General features: G+C 51.7%; 8 protein-coding genes across 8 annotated transcripts; 4 read left to right on the top strand and 4 right to left on the bottom strand.

Annotated features, from left to right (window-relative positions):
• Positions 1 to 633: 633 nt before the first annotated feature.
• On the bottom strand, positions 634 to 1,518 carry N7468_006978 (uncharacterized protein; the record flags this gene model as incomplete). The annotated part of the gene is made up of 1 exon (XM_058476274.1): positions 634 to 1,518. One exon carries the CDS (start codon positions 1,516 to 1,518, stop codon positions 634 to 636), a length of 885 nt encoding a protein of 294 aa, XP_058329164.1.
• A 1,697-nt stretch (positions 1,519 to 3,215) lies between these two features.
• On the bottom strand, positions 3,216 to 4,290 carry N7468_006977 (uncharacterized protein; the record flags this gene model as incomplete). The annotated part of the gene is made up of 3 exons (XM_058476273.1): positions 3,216 to 3,327; positions 3,381 to 3,653; positions 3,713 to 4,290. 3 exons carry the CDS (start codon positions 4,288 to 4,290, stop codon positions 3,216 to 3,218), a joined length of 963 nt encoding a protein of 320 aa, XP_058329163.1.
• A 1,044-nt stretch (positions 4,291 to 5,334) lies between these two features.
• N7468_006976 (M20 family metallo-hydrolase) lies at positions 5,335 to 6,769 on the top strand (the record flags this gene model as incomplete). The annotated part of the gene is made up of 3 exons (XM_058476272.1): positions 5,335 to 5,374; positions 5,482 to 5,827; positions 6,028 to 6,769. The coding sequence occupies 3 exons, from the start codon at positions 5,335 to 5,337 to the stop codon at positions 6,767 to 6,769; spliced, it is 1,128 nt and encodes a 375-aa protein (XP_058329162.1).
• A 251-nt stretch (positions 6,770 to 7,020) lies between these two features.
• N7468_006975 (40S ribosomal protein eS10) lies at positions 7,021 to 7,946 on the bottom strand (the record flags this gene model as incomplete). Its single annotated transcript, XM_058476271.1, has 5 exons — positions 7,021 to 7,410; positions 7,470 to 7,540; positions 7,646 to 7,695; positions 7,750 to 7,784; positions 7,938 to 7,946. 5 exons carry the CDS (start codon positions 7,944 to 7,946, stop codon positions 7,021 to 7,023), a joined length of 555 nt encoding a protein of 184 aa, XP_058329161.1.
• A 125-nt stretch (positions 7,947 to 8,071) lies between these two features.
• N7468_006974 (telomere maintenance SDE2 family protein) lies at positions 8,072 to 8,956 on the top strand (the record flags this gene model as incomplete). Its single annotated transcript, XM_058476270.1, has 1 exon — positions 8,072 to 8,956. One exon carries the CDS (start codon positions 8,072 to 8,074, stop codon positions 8,954 to 8,956), a length of 885 nt encoding a protein of 294 aa, XP_058329160.1.
• A 524-nt stretch (positions 8,957 to 9,480) lies between these two features.
• N7468_006973 (uncharacterized protein) lies at positions 9,481 to 11,191 on the top strand (the record flags this gene model as incomplete). Its single annotated transcript, XM_058476269.1, has 4 exons — positions 9,481 to 9,547; positions 9,598 to 9,687; positions 9,739 to 10,529; positions 10,619 to 11,191. 4 exons carry the CDS (start codon positions 9,481 to 9,483, stop codon positions 11,189 to 11,191), a joined length of 1,521 nt encoding a protein of 506 aa, XP_058329159.1.
• Positions 11,192 to 11,634: 443 nt separating this feature from the next.
• On the top strand, positions 11,635 to 13,083 carry N7468_006972 (uncharacterized protein; the record flags this gene model as incomplete). The annotated part of the gene is made up of 6 exons (XM_058476268.1): positions 11,635 to 11,760; positions 11,911 to 12,313; positions 12,370 to 12,575; positions 12,625 to 12,704; positions 12,773 to 12,940; positions 12,999 to 13,083. The coding sequence occupies 6 exons, from the start codon at positions 11,635 to 11,637 to the stop codon at positions 13,081 to 13,083; spliced, it is 1,068 nt and encodes a 355-aa protein (XP_058329158.1).
• A 444-nt stretch (positions 13,084 to 13,527) lies between these two features.
• N7468_006971 (putative MFS transporter) lies at positions 13,528 to 15,381 on the bottom strand (the record flags this gene model as incomplete). The annotated part of the gene is made up of 5 exons (XM_058476267.1): positions 13,528 to 13,879; positions 13,934 to 14,138; positions 14,213 to 14,618; positions 14,674 to 14,936; positions 14,991 to 15,381. The coding sequence occupies 5 exons, from the start codon at positions 15,379 to 15,381 to the stop codon at positions 13,528 to 13,530; spliced, it is 1,617 nt and encodes a 538-aa protein (XP_058329157.1).
• Positions 15,382 to 15,924: the final 543 nt, after the last annotated feature.

Raw genomic sequence — 15,924 nt, 5'->3', positions numbered from 1 at the left:
CCACAGGTCGACTGCCAATAATTAGTCATGGGCTGAGAAAAGCTGAATCCTGCATGCCACGTGGGACCCCACTTCTTTGTGGTATCGCCTCAAGATTCGAGACACGTAGGTCCAGGTTGACGTGGATTGGTTGCCTCTTCGCACCCGCACCCTGATTCATGCGGTTCGCATGGAGCCTCTTACGAGATTCGTGGGGTGCAGGGTTCATCTCCACTCTCCTGCGTCTTTTCACCCTGAGCATCCACTGAAAGCAAAAGGACTATATCGGGTGATGGGGATACCATCAACAAAATTGACATCATCGGTCACGGAGATAAGATAGCCTTGGGTAGCACTGCCCCAGAGCCTCATCCTCAGACATGAACAGCCCCGGTCGCACCGCTAAACACCATATGTTTAACCTTGAAGGTACCTACCTAGATAAATGGAGATGATGATTGCTCTCGGTCAGAGTGATTGCCTCTCGAAGGACTACCTAGGTACACGTATGTAACTCGGGCTAACATATTATCCGTATGCAAAGAACAGGAACCTCAAACCCATACACCAATGATATTTTAAAATAGATAAATGGGTATCAATCCAATATATATACAATGAAGACAAACGTGTGCATGGGCATGCGTTGGAGGCTCAAGGGCCCTCCACGACAGACGCCAGCGCTGCAGTAACCACGCTCTGTCGTCGCAGCCCCTGCTCATTCCGCTTGGACGCCTCCCGCCCCACGAAATGATGATGATTCTTCTCAATGCGATGAGACAAGACAGCCGCCGAGCTACTCTTGCGCCGTCCGCGCGTCTCAGCTACAGACGAATCGACTGGCCCGAAGCGGCTCCGGTTGTGGGAGATGGCTCTCCGACGGGGAGAGGACCGCTGGGGCAGAGAGCTGGGGTGGCAGTCGTCCTCGCAGGACTCGAAAGGATCATCACAGTATACGCTGCGGCGGATGGCGTCGATGTCGCCGGTATTGCATTGGAGCCGGGAGATCTGCTGGCGTTGTTGCCGGATGCTGAGGTGGTCTAGCTGGTCCGGAAGTTCCGGGGTGCTGTCCAGCAATGGGAAGTCCGGTGGCATAGAGGTCGGACTGGGGTTGGAACAAAGCGAAGGGGAGGAAAGAGAGAAGCCGTCGTCATCCTGGTCTGTGTCCGGCGGCGTAAGCAGATGTCGAACACATGGGCTCGACTTGTATTTGTCCCGCGCTAGCCAGGGGCGGTCGGCCCGTGAGTCACCAGGCGGGGTTTGGAGGGTATGTTCGTGGAGCTTTTGGGTGAGGGTGGAGATGGAAAGACGCTTGGAATCATAAGGGAAAGGAACGGAGGTTGGCGGCGGCTGGTGTGAACGAAAGTAGGCTGATCGGGTGCGTGAAACGGTGCGGAAACGGTGTGATTGCGGAGACGGACAGCGCGACGACATTGGCGAGATCATCGTGCTGTCGCAGTCCGGGGTCAACCGGTCGTCGACATCCACGGCTAGCCGGGGAGGCCGTGAAGATGCCGAGAAAGAAAAGTTCTCGAACATGGTGAATCTTCCCGAGGGAGGGAGAAGATCAGTCGAGGGTTGCCTCGAATCCGCGAGCCGATGCCTTGCAAGTCGCCGGGCACATCGAGACAAATAAAAGGGTTGGGGAAGAAACGAAAAAAAAAATAAGGACGGGACTGGAAAAGTCCGATTCGCCTCCCCAACTACCTTAAAAACTCTTAACACTGTTCAACCCGCGGTCCATGGGAAGGGGCGACGCACGTGACCGGCCCAATGTATCGAATAGCGAGAATCGCTTGAAGCCCCTTTTACGCCCTGATGTCGAGGTTTCAAAGAAAGAATTAATGTATAAAAAAAACCCCCCCCTAAAAAAACAAAGACTCAGTCAATTATACAACGTCCCGCATCATTGTTTGGTTGTGCCGCAAGTTGACTCGAAGATCTTCACGGTGTGCTTCCCACAACCCTCTCCCACGTCTCATTCTTACGAAAAGATTGCCCGACTGCGCTCCCGATCCTTGGCCCATCTTGAATCAGTATGTACCGCGGTCTGGTGTTGCATTTGCCCCCCCTCCCCCGTCTGTCGGCCTCGCTAGCGCCCGTGGGGCGAGTGATGGGAACCGCGCTGCTTAGTAGATGCAGACAAATGGCGCTCGCCACGTCCTTCACGGTATCTTTCCAGGGCGTTAGAAGTACGCTAGTTCCATACCAGCCGTCCGAAAGGGCCCAATGACACGAGTAGTGGCGGTTTTAGTGTTAACGCCATCAGGTCATGATTGAATAAAGAACCGTCGCTGTATTTGCCGCAACCAGTCCAGTCATTGCCAGAGACATCGCCAGAGAAGTCATGGTGATAGTATACGTGGTGCAGTTTAGAAATGTATGGGTGTGTTTGAGAGAGGTCCATGGCGATGCGTGTTTCGCCACCCTTCTAGCACAGACACCGCATGACATGCCGGTCCACAAACCCTTCCCCACCTGGCGTTCTTGTATTGTTGACTGGGGTAGAAGATCTGCTGACAATCGCATACGTGAGTAGTGCAGACTGACATTTTTGTCCAATCCCTCGTCGATTTCTAATAACTGATAATGGTGTCGGCACGAGATACGGTGATCTTTGTGTCGCTGGCTGGCAATACTGCCAGGGCCTATCAGCGTCAGGAGGTCCCGAGACGTAATCAGTAGACCGATTCTACCGTCTTGCGCTTGATTAATTCTACATCTCCTCGACACTTTCGAGCGAGCGGCATTTTATTTCATGAATCGGATTTGGCCATCGGGATTCGTTTGGCCCAGGCTCCTCAATTCTGCGCGGGGCCGAAGCCTTATTTCGTCCAACTAGGTAAACCCGCAGAGAAACGGCTTCTGAACGAACTGACGAGCCGTCGATTTGCCAATTCCGCTTGGCCCTAGGGCCCCAATGGTGGAAAGAAGAGACACATCACGAAGACAGCCACTAAGTTGGGGTGTGACTCTTCCGAGTCGAGTTGTGTCTTCTCATTTCTTTGATGAGTACTATTTCGTTTATGAATTTACGTGTTGACCACGGAAAATCAAGCGCTATTCCTCCCACTGTCATATACACTTGGAGCTTGAGGGGCGTAACTTTGTAGCCGCTGCGGGCCTCGCTGTTTTCCAGACGTTCAATAAGCTGCGCTCATAAGCATACGCCACTAGTGATCGCTATATGCTATTAATCTCCATCCTAATAACACCGGTACGTTGCTTAGACTGCCTTACTCAAGGGCCTTGGCCACAACTCCAGGCTGAACCTTCTCAATCTCCTTAGCGATCGAATTCCAAGCCTTCTCGTTCGCACCGTCGCCAGCCCACTCAGCAAAGTCGTGCCTGCTTCGCGTTAGCTTCACCCAATTGGGGCTCCGACTCCTTTCTGGGCTTACTTGACAACACAATCGCTCATATATGCGCCATGGCTATCATCCCCAGCGACCGCCCCGGCAAGAAGGGTACGGCTGCCGCACTCAGCTGTTCGGCCACATCGAGCCCAGAGCTCCTTTAGCTGCTCCTTGAATCCCTCGGAGGCATTGCGTGAAAGTGTGGTCATGCAGGCACCCGGGTTGACTGCATTGATGATGACACCACCAGACTCCACAGGGAGCAGAGTTGCGAGATGACGAACTCCCAAGGCCTCCAAGAGCTTGGAGGTAGGGTAACTAGATGTCCATGGTTATTGGTTGTCTCTACATCAAAGGCGGAATTAAGAATTACGCACGACTTCATTCCAATATCCGGATCAGCATGCATCTTCGCAATAGGGTCATCGGCGATCAGGGGCCAGTAGTCCTTGATGAACTCAGCAGAATCGCTGCTCACCACAGAGACGCGGGGCTTATACCCGAAGGTCTTCGCATCCGCGCGGAGCTTGGGTAGAAGCAGTAAGAGCAAAAGGAAGGTGTTGACAACATTGACCGTCACCGTGAGCAGCTGGCCCTCGTGGTCCTTGGTGCCAGCCGCAGCGACACCGGCATTTTCAATGACAGCGTCGATACGATCGATGGTTTCGATTGCCTTCGCTGCAAAAGACTGCACGCTGGAGCGCTGGGACAGGTCAAGATGCCAAACCTCAGCAACACCCGTGGTGCCCGTGGATGCATCAATATCTGCTCGGGCAGCCTCGCCGGCCTCGAGGTTGCGGACGGCCAGGATGACTTTCTTTGCGCCCACGCCGACGAGATGACGGGCAGCTTCGAGGCCGAGCCCAACGTTGGTGCCGGTCACGATGAAGTTCCGCCCAGCACAAAGCTCACTCGAGATCACCAATGGGAGCTCGGTCACTTGGGTGTACTCCATTTGTCCTTTTTGCGTTCGGAAAGTATGATATCAGACGAGCATGTTGGAAACTATCGTTGAACAACAGGCATGTTGTACGGGTTTGAGGTCCCTTTTATATTGATTAATTCTACCTGGAGTTCTTCTTTTCATAAAAATCTTCTGTATCAAAACCCGTTAAGTCCAGCCCTTGTCGTGAATACGAGAGCATACTACTGGAGCAAAAGCCGTTAAGTCCGTCCAGTGCTCCTCCGCCTAGGATATGTCCAATCAGACTGGGCCGTCCAAGGATGGCTGATTCAATTTCAAGAATCGACTAATAGGAGATGCAGATGCATAAATGTGTTTTGCACAGGTTGAATCACTACTAGCAAGTAATAGGATAGGGTCCGTGATTTCGCTACTAATATGATCCACCAAATTATGCCTTGCACGAGTGCACAGCTCTGCGACTGAAAGATTATTCGAAAAATATTAGCAGGAAAGCTTGACAAACATTCTTGATCTTCCCATAACTGGCCCCCGACTCCCAGGTTGATTAAATAAAACTCGAACTATATGCATGCAGTGCTTGATCGAACACACTTGACAGAGCATCTCAGAAACTTAAAATTTCATCAGGAGGTCCGAGCCCGGAGAAGAATTTTGACAGTTAGTAGTAATGTCCCGAATGCTAAGCATAACTCCCCTCGATTTCCCCCTGGGCTTTTATTGCTGGGAATTACCCGCAGATCGCATGCGGGGATGATATCAGCGGACAAAGTCCGCCGCATTCCCCGCTCCCTTATCAACATAGTCCCGACTCCGGAGCATTTGAGAGCAGCTTCACTTTATTTAACAACCGTGCAACACGTTTCGATATGACGGGAGCGCACTTGCTACGCACTTCAAGTCTAGCATTACCATTGGCCAAACACTCCCGGCCTAGACCGACCACGATCTCTCATATTTTGAATCGCAATCAACTCCCAAGAATCAGCTATCGAAATATGCTGACTTCTCAGCTATCGGAAAGTGATGTATCGGCTTTAAAGGTGAACAAGGAGCGCCTGGCAAAGGACCTCCATGATTCATGCCAATGGGGTTTCGGTATTCGCTGGGGAGAGTGAGTGCAGCTCCGTCCGGCCTCTGTCTCAGAGGCCTGAAGAAAATATACTTGATCAGAATTGCTCTAACATGAGATGCAACTGAACAGTGGGTCGACTGATACAGGGATGCAGCGTCTCGCGTTATCCGAGGAAGATAAGAGCGTCCGTGACTGGTTCATCCAGACAATGAAGGACCTCAAGTGTGAAATTACCGTCGATGAGATGGGCAATATATTTGCGGTCCGAGCAGGCAAAAGAAAGGATGTTCCGGCAACATTCATCGGCAGTCATCTCGACACCCAGCCCACTGGGGGCCGATACGATGGGATCCTGGGTGTTTTGTCTGGCGTGGAAGCAATGAAGCGAATAGACGAGCTGGGCTTGGAGACCGAAGGCGGCATTGGAGTGGTCAACTGGACAAAGCAAGTAAGCATCCGCAATCTTGAAGGCAAGATGTTAACACACGCAAAGTGAGGAGGGAGCAAGATTCCCCATCAGCATGATCTCGTCTGGGGTATGGGCTGAGTGTATCCCGCTGTCTAAAGCCCATAAACTCAAAGAAGTACCCACGGTTGCTTCACTACCGACGGCAGCGTCGTCTCCAGATGATATGAAGACCGCGCTGGAGAAAATCGGCTATCTCAGGGACGGTGCCATGTTCGTATCAGAGCACACCCATGGCCGCTCATTTCGAGCTCCACATTGAGCAAGGCCCCCATCTCGTGTCCGCTGGGCAACGCATCGGCGTAGTTACGGCTGTGCAAGCGTATAGGTGGTTTCGGTTGAAAGTAATCGGCCGGGATACGCATACCGGCACGACGGCATTCGAGCACCGTGCTGATGCACTCTACGCCTTTGCACAGATGATGGTGTGTGCTCGGGAGGTTGCCGCAGCACGCGGCTGCTTGGCTAGTGTGGGAATCATCGAAGCTAAACCGGGGAGTGTGAACACCGTGCCGGGTGAGGTGAGCTTTAGCTTGGATATTCGAGGGCCAGAGACCGATCTCGTGGCAGAGGTCGAGAAAGAGCTTCGCAAAGATTTTGACGCTATTGCAGCTAAAGAAGGAGCTGGGATTGGAAAGCCATGCCGGGTAGAATGGACGCTTGACTTCGACTCTCCTGCTGTGAAGTTCCACGAGGATTGTATCAAGTGTGTTGAGCAGTCGGCGCATGCCGTAGTTGCAGATGCGCCGGTGGAGGACACCAAGTCACTCGTTCGGTCTATTATGAGCGGTGCTGGCCATGATAGTGTTTTCACCTCCAAACGAGTGCCGACCAGCATGACCTTTGTTCCTTGCAAGGATGGATTAAGCCACCATCCGGAGGAGTTCTGCTCTGCTGATGATTGCGCAACCGGAGCGTCTGTCATCCTACAGGCAGTCATACGCTACGATCGAAGCAGATTTTCATAGTTCAAACATATCACAATATATATGGGTGTTCTACGAGAGAAATCAAGTTTGCACTGAGTCATGAAGTTGCCATTATTCTAGCTAAATCATTAAGCCAGCGACATTCGTTTCAACTTTTTTATTTCCCTGACCCCTTTACTTTCTGAAAAAAACAAGGGGGTTGTAGGAGATGTCCCAACCACTTCGCGAGTTCTAACAAAGCCCCAGTATAGGGATCCTTGACCTGCGACGAGCGTTGGGCACATCTATCCCTAGGAAGACCGAAGCAGCGGATGAAAGGACACTAAAGGCCTCGCCCTTACTGCTGGGGGGCACCGCGGCCACGGCCGAAGCCACCACGGAAGGAGGGGAGCGAACTCGCCGGGAGCACCACCCTCCTTACCCTCTTCGCGGCGGCGGTAGCCACCCTCACGGGGAGCACGGGGACGGCGCTCGCGCTCCTCACCGCCGAGCATGCCGCGAGGGGGAGCGTGAGAGCGCTGCTGCTTGATGTGGGTAGCAGGGACAACCTCAGCGGGGAGGTGGAGCCATTCGCGCAGGTAGTCCAGACCCTCGGGGGTGAGGGTGTAGTAGTAGTACTGCCACGAGAATTGGGTCTTGACGTAGCCACGGGAGTTCAGGGACTGAAGAGCCTTGATGACCTGTGGGGGGTGAATTAGCCATGGGTTCGGTGTCGAGGCCGACGTGGAGGTGATCGTACGTAAAGGTTCTTGGTGTCAATGTCACCGTGCTTGGGAAGGTTGAAGTCCTTCTTGGCCACGAGCACACCCTCTATCCAGGAAGTCAGTCAAGATATTCAAATGCGATGAAGTTGAGCTGCGCTGCGGTAGCGACGGGGTTGTCTGCAGCTATAGCGTCGGCGAGAGCGTCACATACCGCGGAAGAGGTACTCGTGGATCTTCTTGCGGTCGTCCTTAGGGATAAGCCTGGGAAATAGTCAGAACGAATGTCACAAGATGTCATAACGTTGCAATTCATACATTGTCGCGAGTTCCTGGCGCAATTCGTGGAATCGCTTTGACAATCCAGAGAAATGTTGGGTGATTTAAAGAATAGAATCGGAGTGGAGCAACCCTGAGAGAAAAGTGCGATATTCCTCTTTCGGGATCTCGTTAGGGTGAAGCCCTATTCACGTGGGGGTACTGATGCACCAAGTTATACGGATTACCTTAGTCATCGGTATATATCATGTGACCACAACGACCCGCCCCAAGACTCATCTCTCGATTTCGATCTCGCATCCGTCACATCCAAAGGGCAAGCTTTGTTCCTCTGGAACCAGACAGCTCTACAATACGCAACATGGCTTCGAATATCAATATTCTTCTGTCTGCCTTTCCAGGCTTGTCGCTACCATCGACAGTCTCTTTCACTCTCCCCCCATCTTCCAGCGTTACAGACCTGACCGACAAAGTCGCCTCATACCTCCCCTCGTCGCTACCTCTCCACTCGCTCATCTTGACTACCACAAGCAACAAACAAGTCCTTCCGTCTTCCGACTCTTTACAATCATTGGTCACCAGCGATGCCGAATCTACTCTTTCCACCATCCTCCCGTTGCGCCTCTCCGTTCGCATGTGCGGCGGTAAGGGTGGTTTCGGGTCCCAACTTCGTGCTGCCGGTGGTCGCATGTCCAGCAAGCGCAAGAAGAACCAGGGAGACCAACACAGCTCCAGCCGTAACCTTGATGGGCGCCGCTTGCGCACTGTGAACGAGGCTAAAGCGCTCGCCGAGTATCTTGCCGTGAAGCCGGAAATGGACAAGAAGGAGAAAGAGGAACGTCGCCAGCGCTGGCAGGCCGTGGTGGACCTTGCAGAGAAGCGCCAGGATGAGTTGAAGAGCGGCGGTGGCAAACAAAAGATTGATGGTCAATGGATGGATGACAAGGAAGAGATGAATGAAAAGGCTCGGGAGGCCGTCCTCCAGGCTATGAAGGACGGCGCATGGACTGACAATCTTCGCGATGCAATTCTTGGGGGCTCTAGCACCAGTGCCAGTGATGGTAGTGATGAGCCTATGACTTCAAGCTCGGAAGACGAGGCAGAGGAAGGTACCCCTGGTCCCTCTGCGCCTGCACAAAAGCCGGCGCCTCGCCGCTTCATAGGGTTTGATGACGATGACGATGAGTTCATGAGTGACTCCGAGGAGGAGGAAGAGCCCGCGGGCAAGGGCAAGGGCCGGGCCTGAATGGCTTCGACCGTTTCACGGGTCATGATTATTTTCTTACAACAGCTGTTTTTTTGAATGGAGTTGGCAAGCGACATGTATTCCTAATTTTTCTTCAACCCCTTACGGTCAATTCAAAATACATTTGTGTTGTTCTGGTAACCTTCACGAAACTGTTAAGATACAGTAATTCAGAGTCTCATGTTCGTAGGCAGACTTTGTTCTGATTCGTCAAGTGGCAAGACTGCGTGAGATCGCTATCGATAAGCGCAGAAAAAAAGCTCCGTCCGACCTCCGCAGACTTCCCCAACCCTCAACCATGTCGCGTTGTCGCATGGCCGGATCAAGAGCCTTGAGCTTGGATCTATTGTGTTCAAACTCGAGGCTGTATTCTTGTCCAAAACTGCGCACCTTTCCCAGGGGACACTTATTGTCATTAGCAGCAAACCCAGTGGCCTATTCCCCGAAGGTCCCACTACTCCATCATCGAACCTTCGGCACGAGTCGCGCCAAATGCCATGATATTACGACTGCTCCTACAATCGATGTTCTCCCTGTTTTCTGCCCTGGCTGTGGAGCGCTATCGCAAACTGTCGAGCCAGAGGAGCCTGGGTATTATAATAGCACACGGAAGCAGACCCGCAAGCTCCTAAAAGACCAAGCGAAGCAAGCTGCTGCCACTAGCGATGCTGTCGCAAACTCATTACAGGATGCGGAGGCGGATCCAGACTTACCCCCAATGCCTCTCAATGGTAGGTCTCAGCCCACCGAGACTGGGGCTACAACACTAATGCAATCGGTAGATGGGAAATTACCAGATGACCCAACCACGCCGGCCCTTCCCGAAATATCTCAATTACCTCACATTTGCGATCGCTGCCATGACCTGATTCATCATAACAAAGGCGTTTCCACTCCTAAACCGTCGATCGATTCCATTCGAGAATACCTAGACGAATCGCCCTACAAGAACAACCGCATATACCACATACTAGATGCCGCCGATTTCCCAATGTCCCTTGTCCCACGCATACATCACGCGCTTGAGATCCAGGAGCAGCGCTCTCGCAACCGAAGAGCTTCCAACGAGAAATATTCGCGCGGCCAGAAACTACCTACAATCAGCTTCATCATCACCCGTTCCGACCTGCTAGCAGCTACAAAGGAACAAGTCGATTCAAAAATGGAGTATGTTAGGACTGTCCTGCGTGAATCTTTGGGCAAGGCCGGGAAAGACGTTCGGCTGGGAAATGTGCACATGATTAGTGCAAAGCGAGGATGGTGGACAAAGCGTGTCAAGGACGAGATTCGGGAACACGGCGGAGGAATCTGGGTGGTCGGTAAGGCGAATGTGGGGAAGAGCAACTTCATTCAAGCCTGCTTCCCCAAGGACTCGAAGAGTCTGGAGAATATGGAGGAGTGGATCGAGATGCGAAGACAAGATAGTGCGATCGGACGCCAGCCGGAAGCTTTCGATCCGAACAGCCTCTTGCCTCCGGCGCCCCGTGAAGACACTTTCCCCGTCCTGCCAGTAGTTTCTGCTTTACCGGGAACCACCGTCTCTCCTATCCGCATTCCCTTTGGTCGGGATGGGGTGAGGTGATTGACCTGCCCGGTTTGGAACGCAGTGAACTGGAAGAATTCGTCAAAGATGAACACAAGCTAGATCTCATAATGACGAAGCGAATCAAGCCTGAAAACCGCGCTATCAAGCCTGGTCAATCTCTTCTCCTCGGCGGCGGGCTTGTTCGCCTGACCGCAGTGAACCCGGCAGATACAGTCATGGCTGCTTGTTTCGTGCCGATCGAGTCCCATATCACAAACACAGAGAAAGCGATCGAGATCCAATCAGAACAGCGTCCCTACTCTGGCAAAATCCTAATGAAAGAGGGCACTGGAGAAGTGATCTCTTCCGCGGGCAAATTTGATCTCAAGTGGGACGTCACCGAGTCACATTTGCCCAGCAGCGTCGCAAAGGCTGTCAAGGACCACGGGGTACCTATTCCTCGATTGCCATACCGTGTTATGGCAGCTGATATCCTGATCGAGGGCTGTGGCTGGATCGAGGTCAGCGTGCAAACCCGCCGCCGACGCGAGAACGAAGATGGCCCAATTTCGTATCCTCAGGTTGAAGTGTTTACGCCAAATGGTGGATTCATTGGATCTCGACCGCCGATTGAGTGCTGGAGCTTCATCGCCGAGAAGCTCAAAGCTGATAAACGCAAAAGACCTCGGCGGCGCTTTATCTACAAATAGAAGACAGGTCCCAGCTCTATCTATGTATTTTTAGGATTGAACATAATTTTACTCTATACCCCAATTTCGCTGCTTCAAATGAATGGATTCCGACGGAGGCCAATGTCTACCAGATTAGAGCTTAATCTTCATCCTGAGGGGCGGGCCAGTAAACCCGCAAGGTGGGGTGGGGGTAAAACAGTCGCCAGATCAAAAGGGATTGGCTATACAATCCCCAACATGTTTGCTACGTGATTCACCATGGGCCCAATCTTCATTCCGCCTCTAAATAATGTAAAAGTCCTGTTATGCATGTTCTGAGACTGCGTTAGGCTTTGAAAGCTCCCCAGCTCCACTTGAGGGAAATAGAGTCAATTGCACCGGCAGGGTCACCGCTCCTCCAACTTCTCCTTATATGGGACTGGTAACCAGCGCAATCCATTTTCCTCACCAAAAGACCGAACATGCTGTCTTCCCGCGCAGCGAAGAATTTAGAAGAGCTGGAGCGCCCTTGGCGCTTCACTCCTACGCAAACCTACGATGCCGACACCAACCCCCAAGGTCTCATATCATTTGGCACGGCGGAGAATGTAGGTGCATATCGGGTCGCTGCAAGTACACACGCTTACTAGCACATGATTACAGAAACCAATGATGGCAGATATTGTCAGATTTATCAATGAAAATGTTCCGACACGACCGTCCCAATACATCAGGGTCCAGGACTAACTCCAAGCCAGGTCGTCTTCACCAGGGATTCCGTGAGCTACCGATCGAGCGCAACCACCAATACACGGCTGCCTCAGCTTGTCGCCAGACATCTCGATTGGATCCTGCGCCCGCGGGAGCCTATTGACCCAGAGCATATCGTAGTTGCCGATTCTCCCACTTCCTTGGGCAATATACTGGGATATAACCTGGCAGAACCCGGGGAAGCTATCTTGGTCAGCCGACCCATTTACGGTCGCTTCGAACTAGACTATGGAGTCGAAGCGGGTCTTCAAATCTTTTACGCAGATACCTCGATGGATGAAGCTTTCAGCCCGGATGTCGTGGGAAAGTATGAAGAGGCCCTGGTGGCAGCCAGCAGCAAAGGGGTGACCATTCGAGCGGTTCTCATCGTGAATCCGCACAATCCAGTTGGTAAGGTGCATTGCATTTCTGAGAATACCGAATGACTCGTACTGATCAATAGCAAGGGCGTTGCTATCCTGCTGGGACCTTACAGGCGATTGCTGGGTTCTGTAACAAACACAAGCTGCATCTGATTAGCGACGAGGTCTATGCGTCTTCTGTCTTTGATACAGGAGACACGGCGGTTGTAAAATTTACCTCGATCCTCTCATTGGGCCTGACAGAGTTTATCGATCCAAATCTTGTGCATGTTTTATATGGGTTCAGTAAGGTGGGGATTGAGAAAGCAAAGACTGCGTTCCTGCCCTGACATACCACAGGATTTTGCCTCCGGTGGCCTGCACCTGGGCTTTCTGGCGACCTCAAACGAGCAACTTCGAAAGGCATGCAGAATGGTGCTGTAAGTAAAATTGTGTTGCTTTGAAACACTTTTACTTGAGCTTGAACTGATCTCTGGATTTTTTTCAGACGACTTCATAGCCCTTCCCAAGCAGCGGTTACAATCGGGACTGCTATTTTAGAGGACTTTAGTTTTGTCAGGAATTTTACTTACAAGGCGAGACAATCCCTGGCAGTAGGATACAACATAACAACTTCAGCCTTAGAGCACAGAGGCATAAATTATGCCAAACATGGGTCAGTTTCCCTTTTCCCGGCATGGCTCTTACGTTCATCTGACCATTTGTCGATCCAGCAATGCTGGCTTCTTCATCTACGTGGACTTGTCCCCTTCCTACCTCGCGAAGGCTCGTCTATTCAAGCGCGAGAATTTGCTCTAGCGCAGAAGTTCGTTGATGCCGGCGTGTTTCTTCATCCGGGTGAAGAGCATGGCAAGGATCCAGGCTGGTTTCGCTTGGTGTTTTCGCAGGAACCAGGGGGTTCTAAAAGAGGGTCTTAGAAGGTACTCTGACCGTAAGGTCTACACGTCTAGAGCTCTTCCAACAGGACTAATCAATGCACTTGCAGGTTATTTGGTGTTTTAGACTCCTTGAGGTCCAGCCCGTGAAATGTGATCTGGAATGTTTTTCATGTTCGTGAGAGCAGATGCGGCAAAGAGGGGGAAATCTTTCCGACCAGGTAATACTTCAACGCCATGCCAGGATAACGAAAATCAAATGCAACATAGATGCCAGTGAGAGAAAAAAAGAAAAGAAAATTAAAAAAAAAGGAAAAAAAGGAGAAACCCTCGATCGCTCATTAGTTCGTTCCGGTTCATCTTACGACTAGTGGTTGTTTCCAGTCGCAGCACCCCATATATAGGCCGCCCAACTTCCCAGTATCAGGAGGAGAAGCAATCCAAAACAAGAACATGAAATGATTCTCGTGCGACGAGCATGAGTGACCAGACTGTGCTCTTGTGCTTTTTCAATGGAAGTTGGGCCCAGGGTCTGGCGCATTTTCCGAGTCCATTGCAAGGGTGCCATGATCCTGGTCGTATGCGAGCCGATGAGAATCGCTGTTCCAACGACTGTAGCAGCTACCGCTAGGAAGAGGTAGACTTGCACGACACGTCGGTACGAGTTATCATCAGCATCTTGCAGGGCTCCGGTGATAATCCGAATCACGATGTTCATGCTTAGGTCATGTCAGCTTGCGAGTGAACACCGTCACACAGAGATGATAACTTACGCATTGTTCATGGTGACTTTGAGCGAGTATGCAGAGCCGAATACTGATTGATGCCAAATAGTGGTCCGGATACTGTCAATGATCGAAGTCGGGCCCAGTGCAGATGCAATAGCGTAGATGCCGAACGACGCCCCAGTCCCTGCTTGAGTTTTGGCATAGTTGAGCAATACCATGCTCAGAAGCATCCCTAGACCACAGGTAAACACTGTACATCAATTAGTCAGGGACTCTGATCCTTGGACTTCCTTTCCACTTGAAGGCTGATATAATGCAACTTACTGACTGATGCCCGATTTCCCAAAACGTCAATGAAAATCCCAAGACACGGGACTAGAAGACAGCCTGCGTACTGTGACAGGGAGCTATACCACCCTGCTCGGATAGAGTCTACGTTGAATCGCTGCTGTGCCAACTCGGTCGCATTTTGGCTGAAAACCAACGCCGCACTTGTCTGGAACAAAGAAAAGGCCAAGACGGCCCAAAACGACCAAGGAAGCTGCAATACTTTGGTGATTTCGAATTTCTTGTTCTTCTCTGCCAGCTTCTCATTGGTCGCGATATCGCGTCTGCCGTCATAATGGCGATTGCAATACTTGTTAAAGAACCAGAACACCGCAGTCGCCGCATTGGTGAACAGGTTCATGAAGACGGATGTCCAAAACACCCACGCAAAGTTCCCGGTATCCTGGTGTATGATCAGTATGACCAGGTCCCCTCTCGATGGTCATGGTATCACTCACTTTGGCGATGATGTTTGCCGTCGACTTGCCGACAAACCCCCCAACCTTGCCAATTGCCAGCTCGAATCCGAGAGTCGATGCGAATCCATTGTTGGGTGCAAACCACGATGAGAACATTTTGTACTGCGCAACTTGCGTCGCGATGTCCCCAAATGCAAGAACAATCCGGCCTCCAATCATGAAGTTGAAGGAGCGCACGGTTGTAGCCGCAGCCACGAGGATCGAGCCAATGGTGTACACAATGTTGCCATACACGATCATTTCTGCCCGCCGATTGTCATTAACGCTGCTCGACATACATGGATACTCATACGTACCAGCACCACCAATTCGGTCGGTGAAGATGCCACTCGGAATAAGCAGGACAGTTGCCATGAAATCTTCACTGGCTTCTAGGAGCGAGAACCTGGTATTATCGATGTGCATTTCCTGGAGTCTCTTCATTAGGATGATTCGTCCATTGCACACGTTGTGGCCTACCTTTTTGATGGTCTTTTTCATAGCGCCGGTGACGCCAGAGCTCCAATGCGATCCAAAACTGATACATGAGATCAACGCAACGGCGAGCAGTCGTGCGGCAACCGGCGGAGGACGTTTCCCGGTACTGGCATTGGGATCACTGGCAGATACAGATGCTGCATCTGAGCCTGAAGCAACCGGCTCGCCAACCTCTGCCACCGACTTGATAGTCACCTCTTCAGAGACCATGGCGAAAAAGACCCTGTCAGTTTCGAAGCCGCAAGAATATGACCTGAATGCAAGGCGATCTATCAGTTTAAAAACCAGGAAGAGGCCTGAACTCGGAGCCGGGATCCACCATGGGATCAGATAAGATCCGCTGCTCGGCTAGATGCCCTGAATAGGCCTCTTCTGGTGGCTGAAAAGCGTTTAGTGGGAGCATTCGGCGGAACATCGGTCATACAAGGGGCCTTTTGCCAAGAATTCCCAAGACTGCTGCCGTGGAAATTCTTGCCAAGTGGCCAAGCGATCTCGTCTAAATCTGCTCAATGGGCTCCACGTAGGCCCATGATGGGACCATGTTGCATGAGAGAACATCAGGCAGTCTAAGGTTTGTCACATCTCCATGCTTCTTATCGATCAATATGGGGATGACAGCTCTGTTCGTGTCCCGTAACCCTCAATCCCTTTGGATAGACACTGTCAAGAAAGGGTAGGGATCAGCAGGGCAGTTGGGGAAAATCGATTTGCTTGCGATCTCGGATCTCTTCCGAGCCGGATCCCACGGTCTCT

Source organism: Penicillium chermesinum (assembly GCF_028974085.1).
Source record: "Penicillium chermesinum strain IBT 19713 chromosome Unknown utg000005l:1.0-4115287.0:1.0-4118363.0, whole genome shotgun sequence".
In the NCBI taxonomy this organism is placed as follows: Eukaryota; Fungi; Ascomycota; class Eurotiomycetes; order Eurotiales; family Aspergillaceae; genus Penicillium; species Penicillium chermesinum.
The sequence above is the reverse complement of the archived record's forward strand: the minus strand, read 5'-3'. Positions and strand labels throughout refer to the sequence as shown.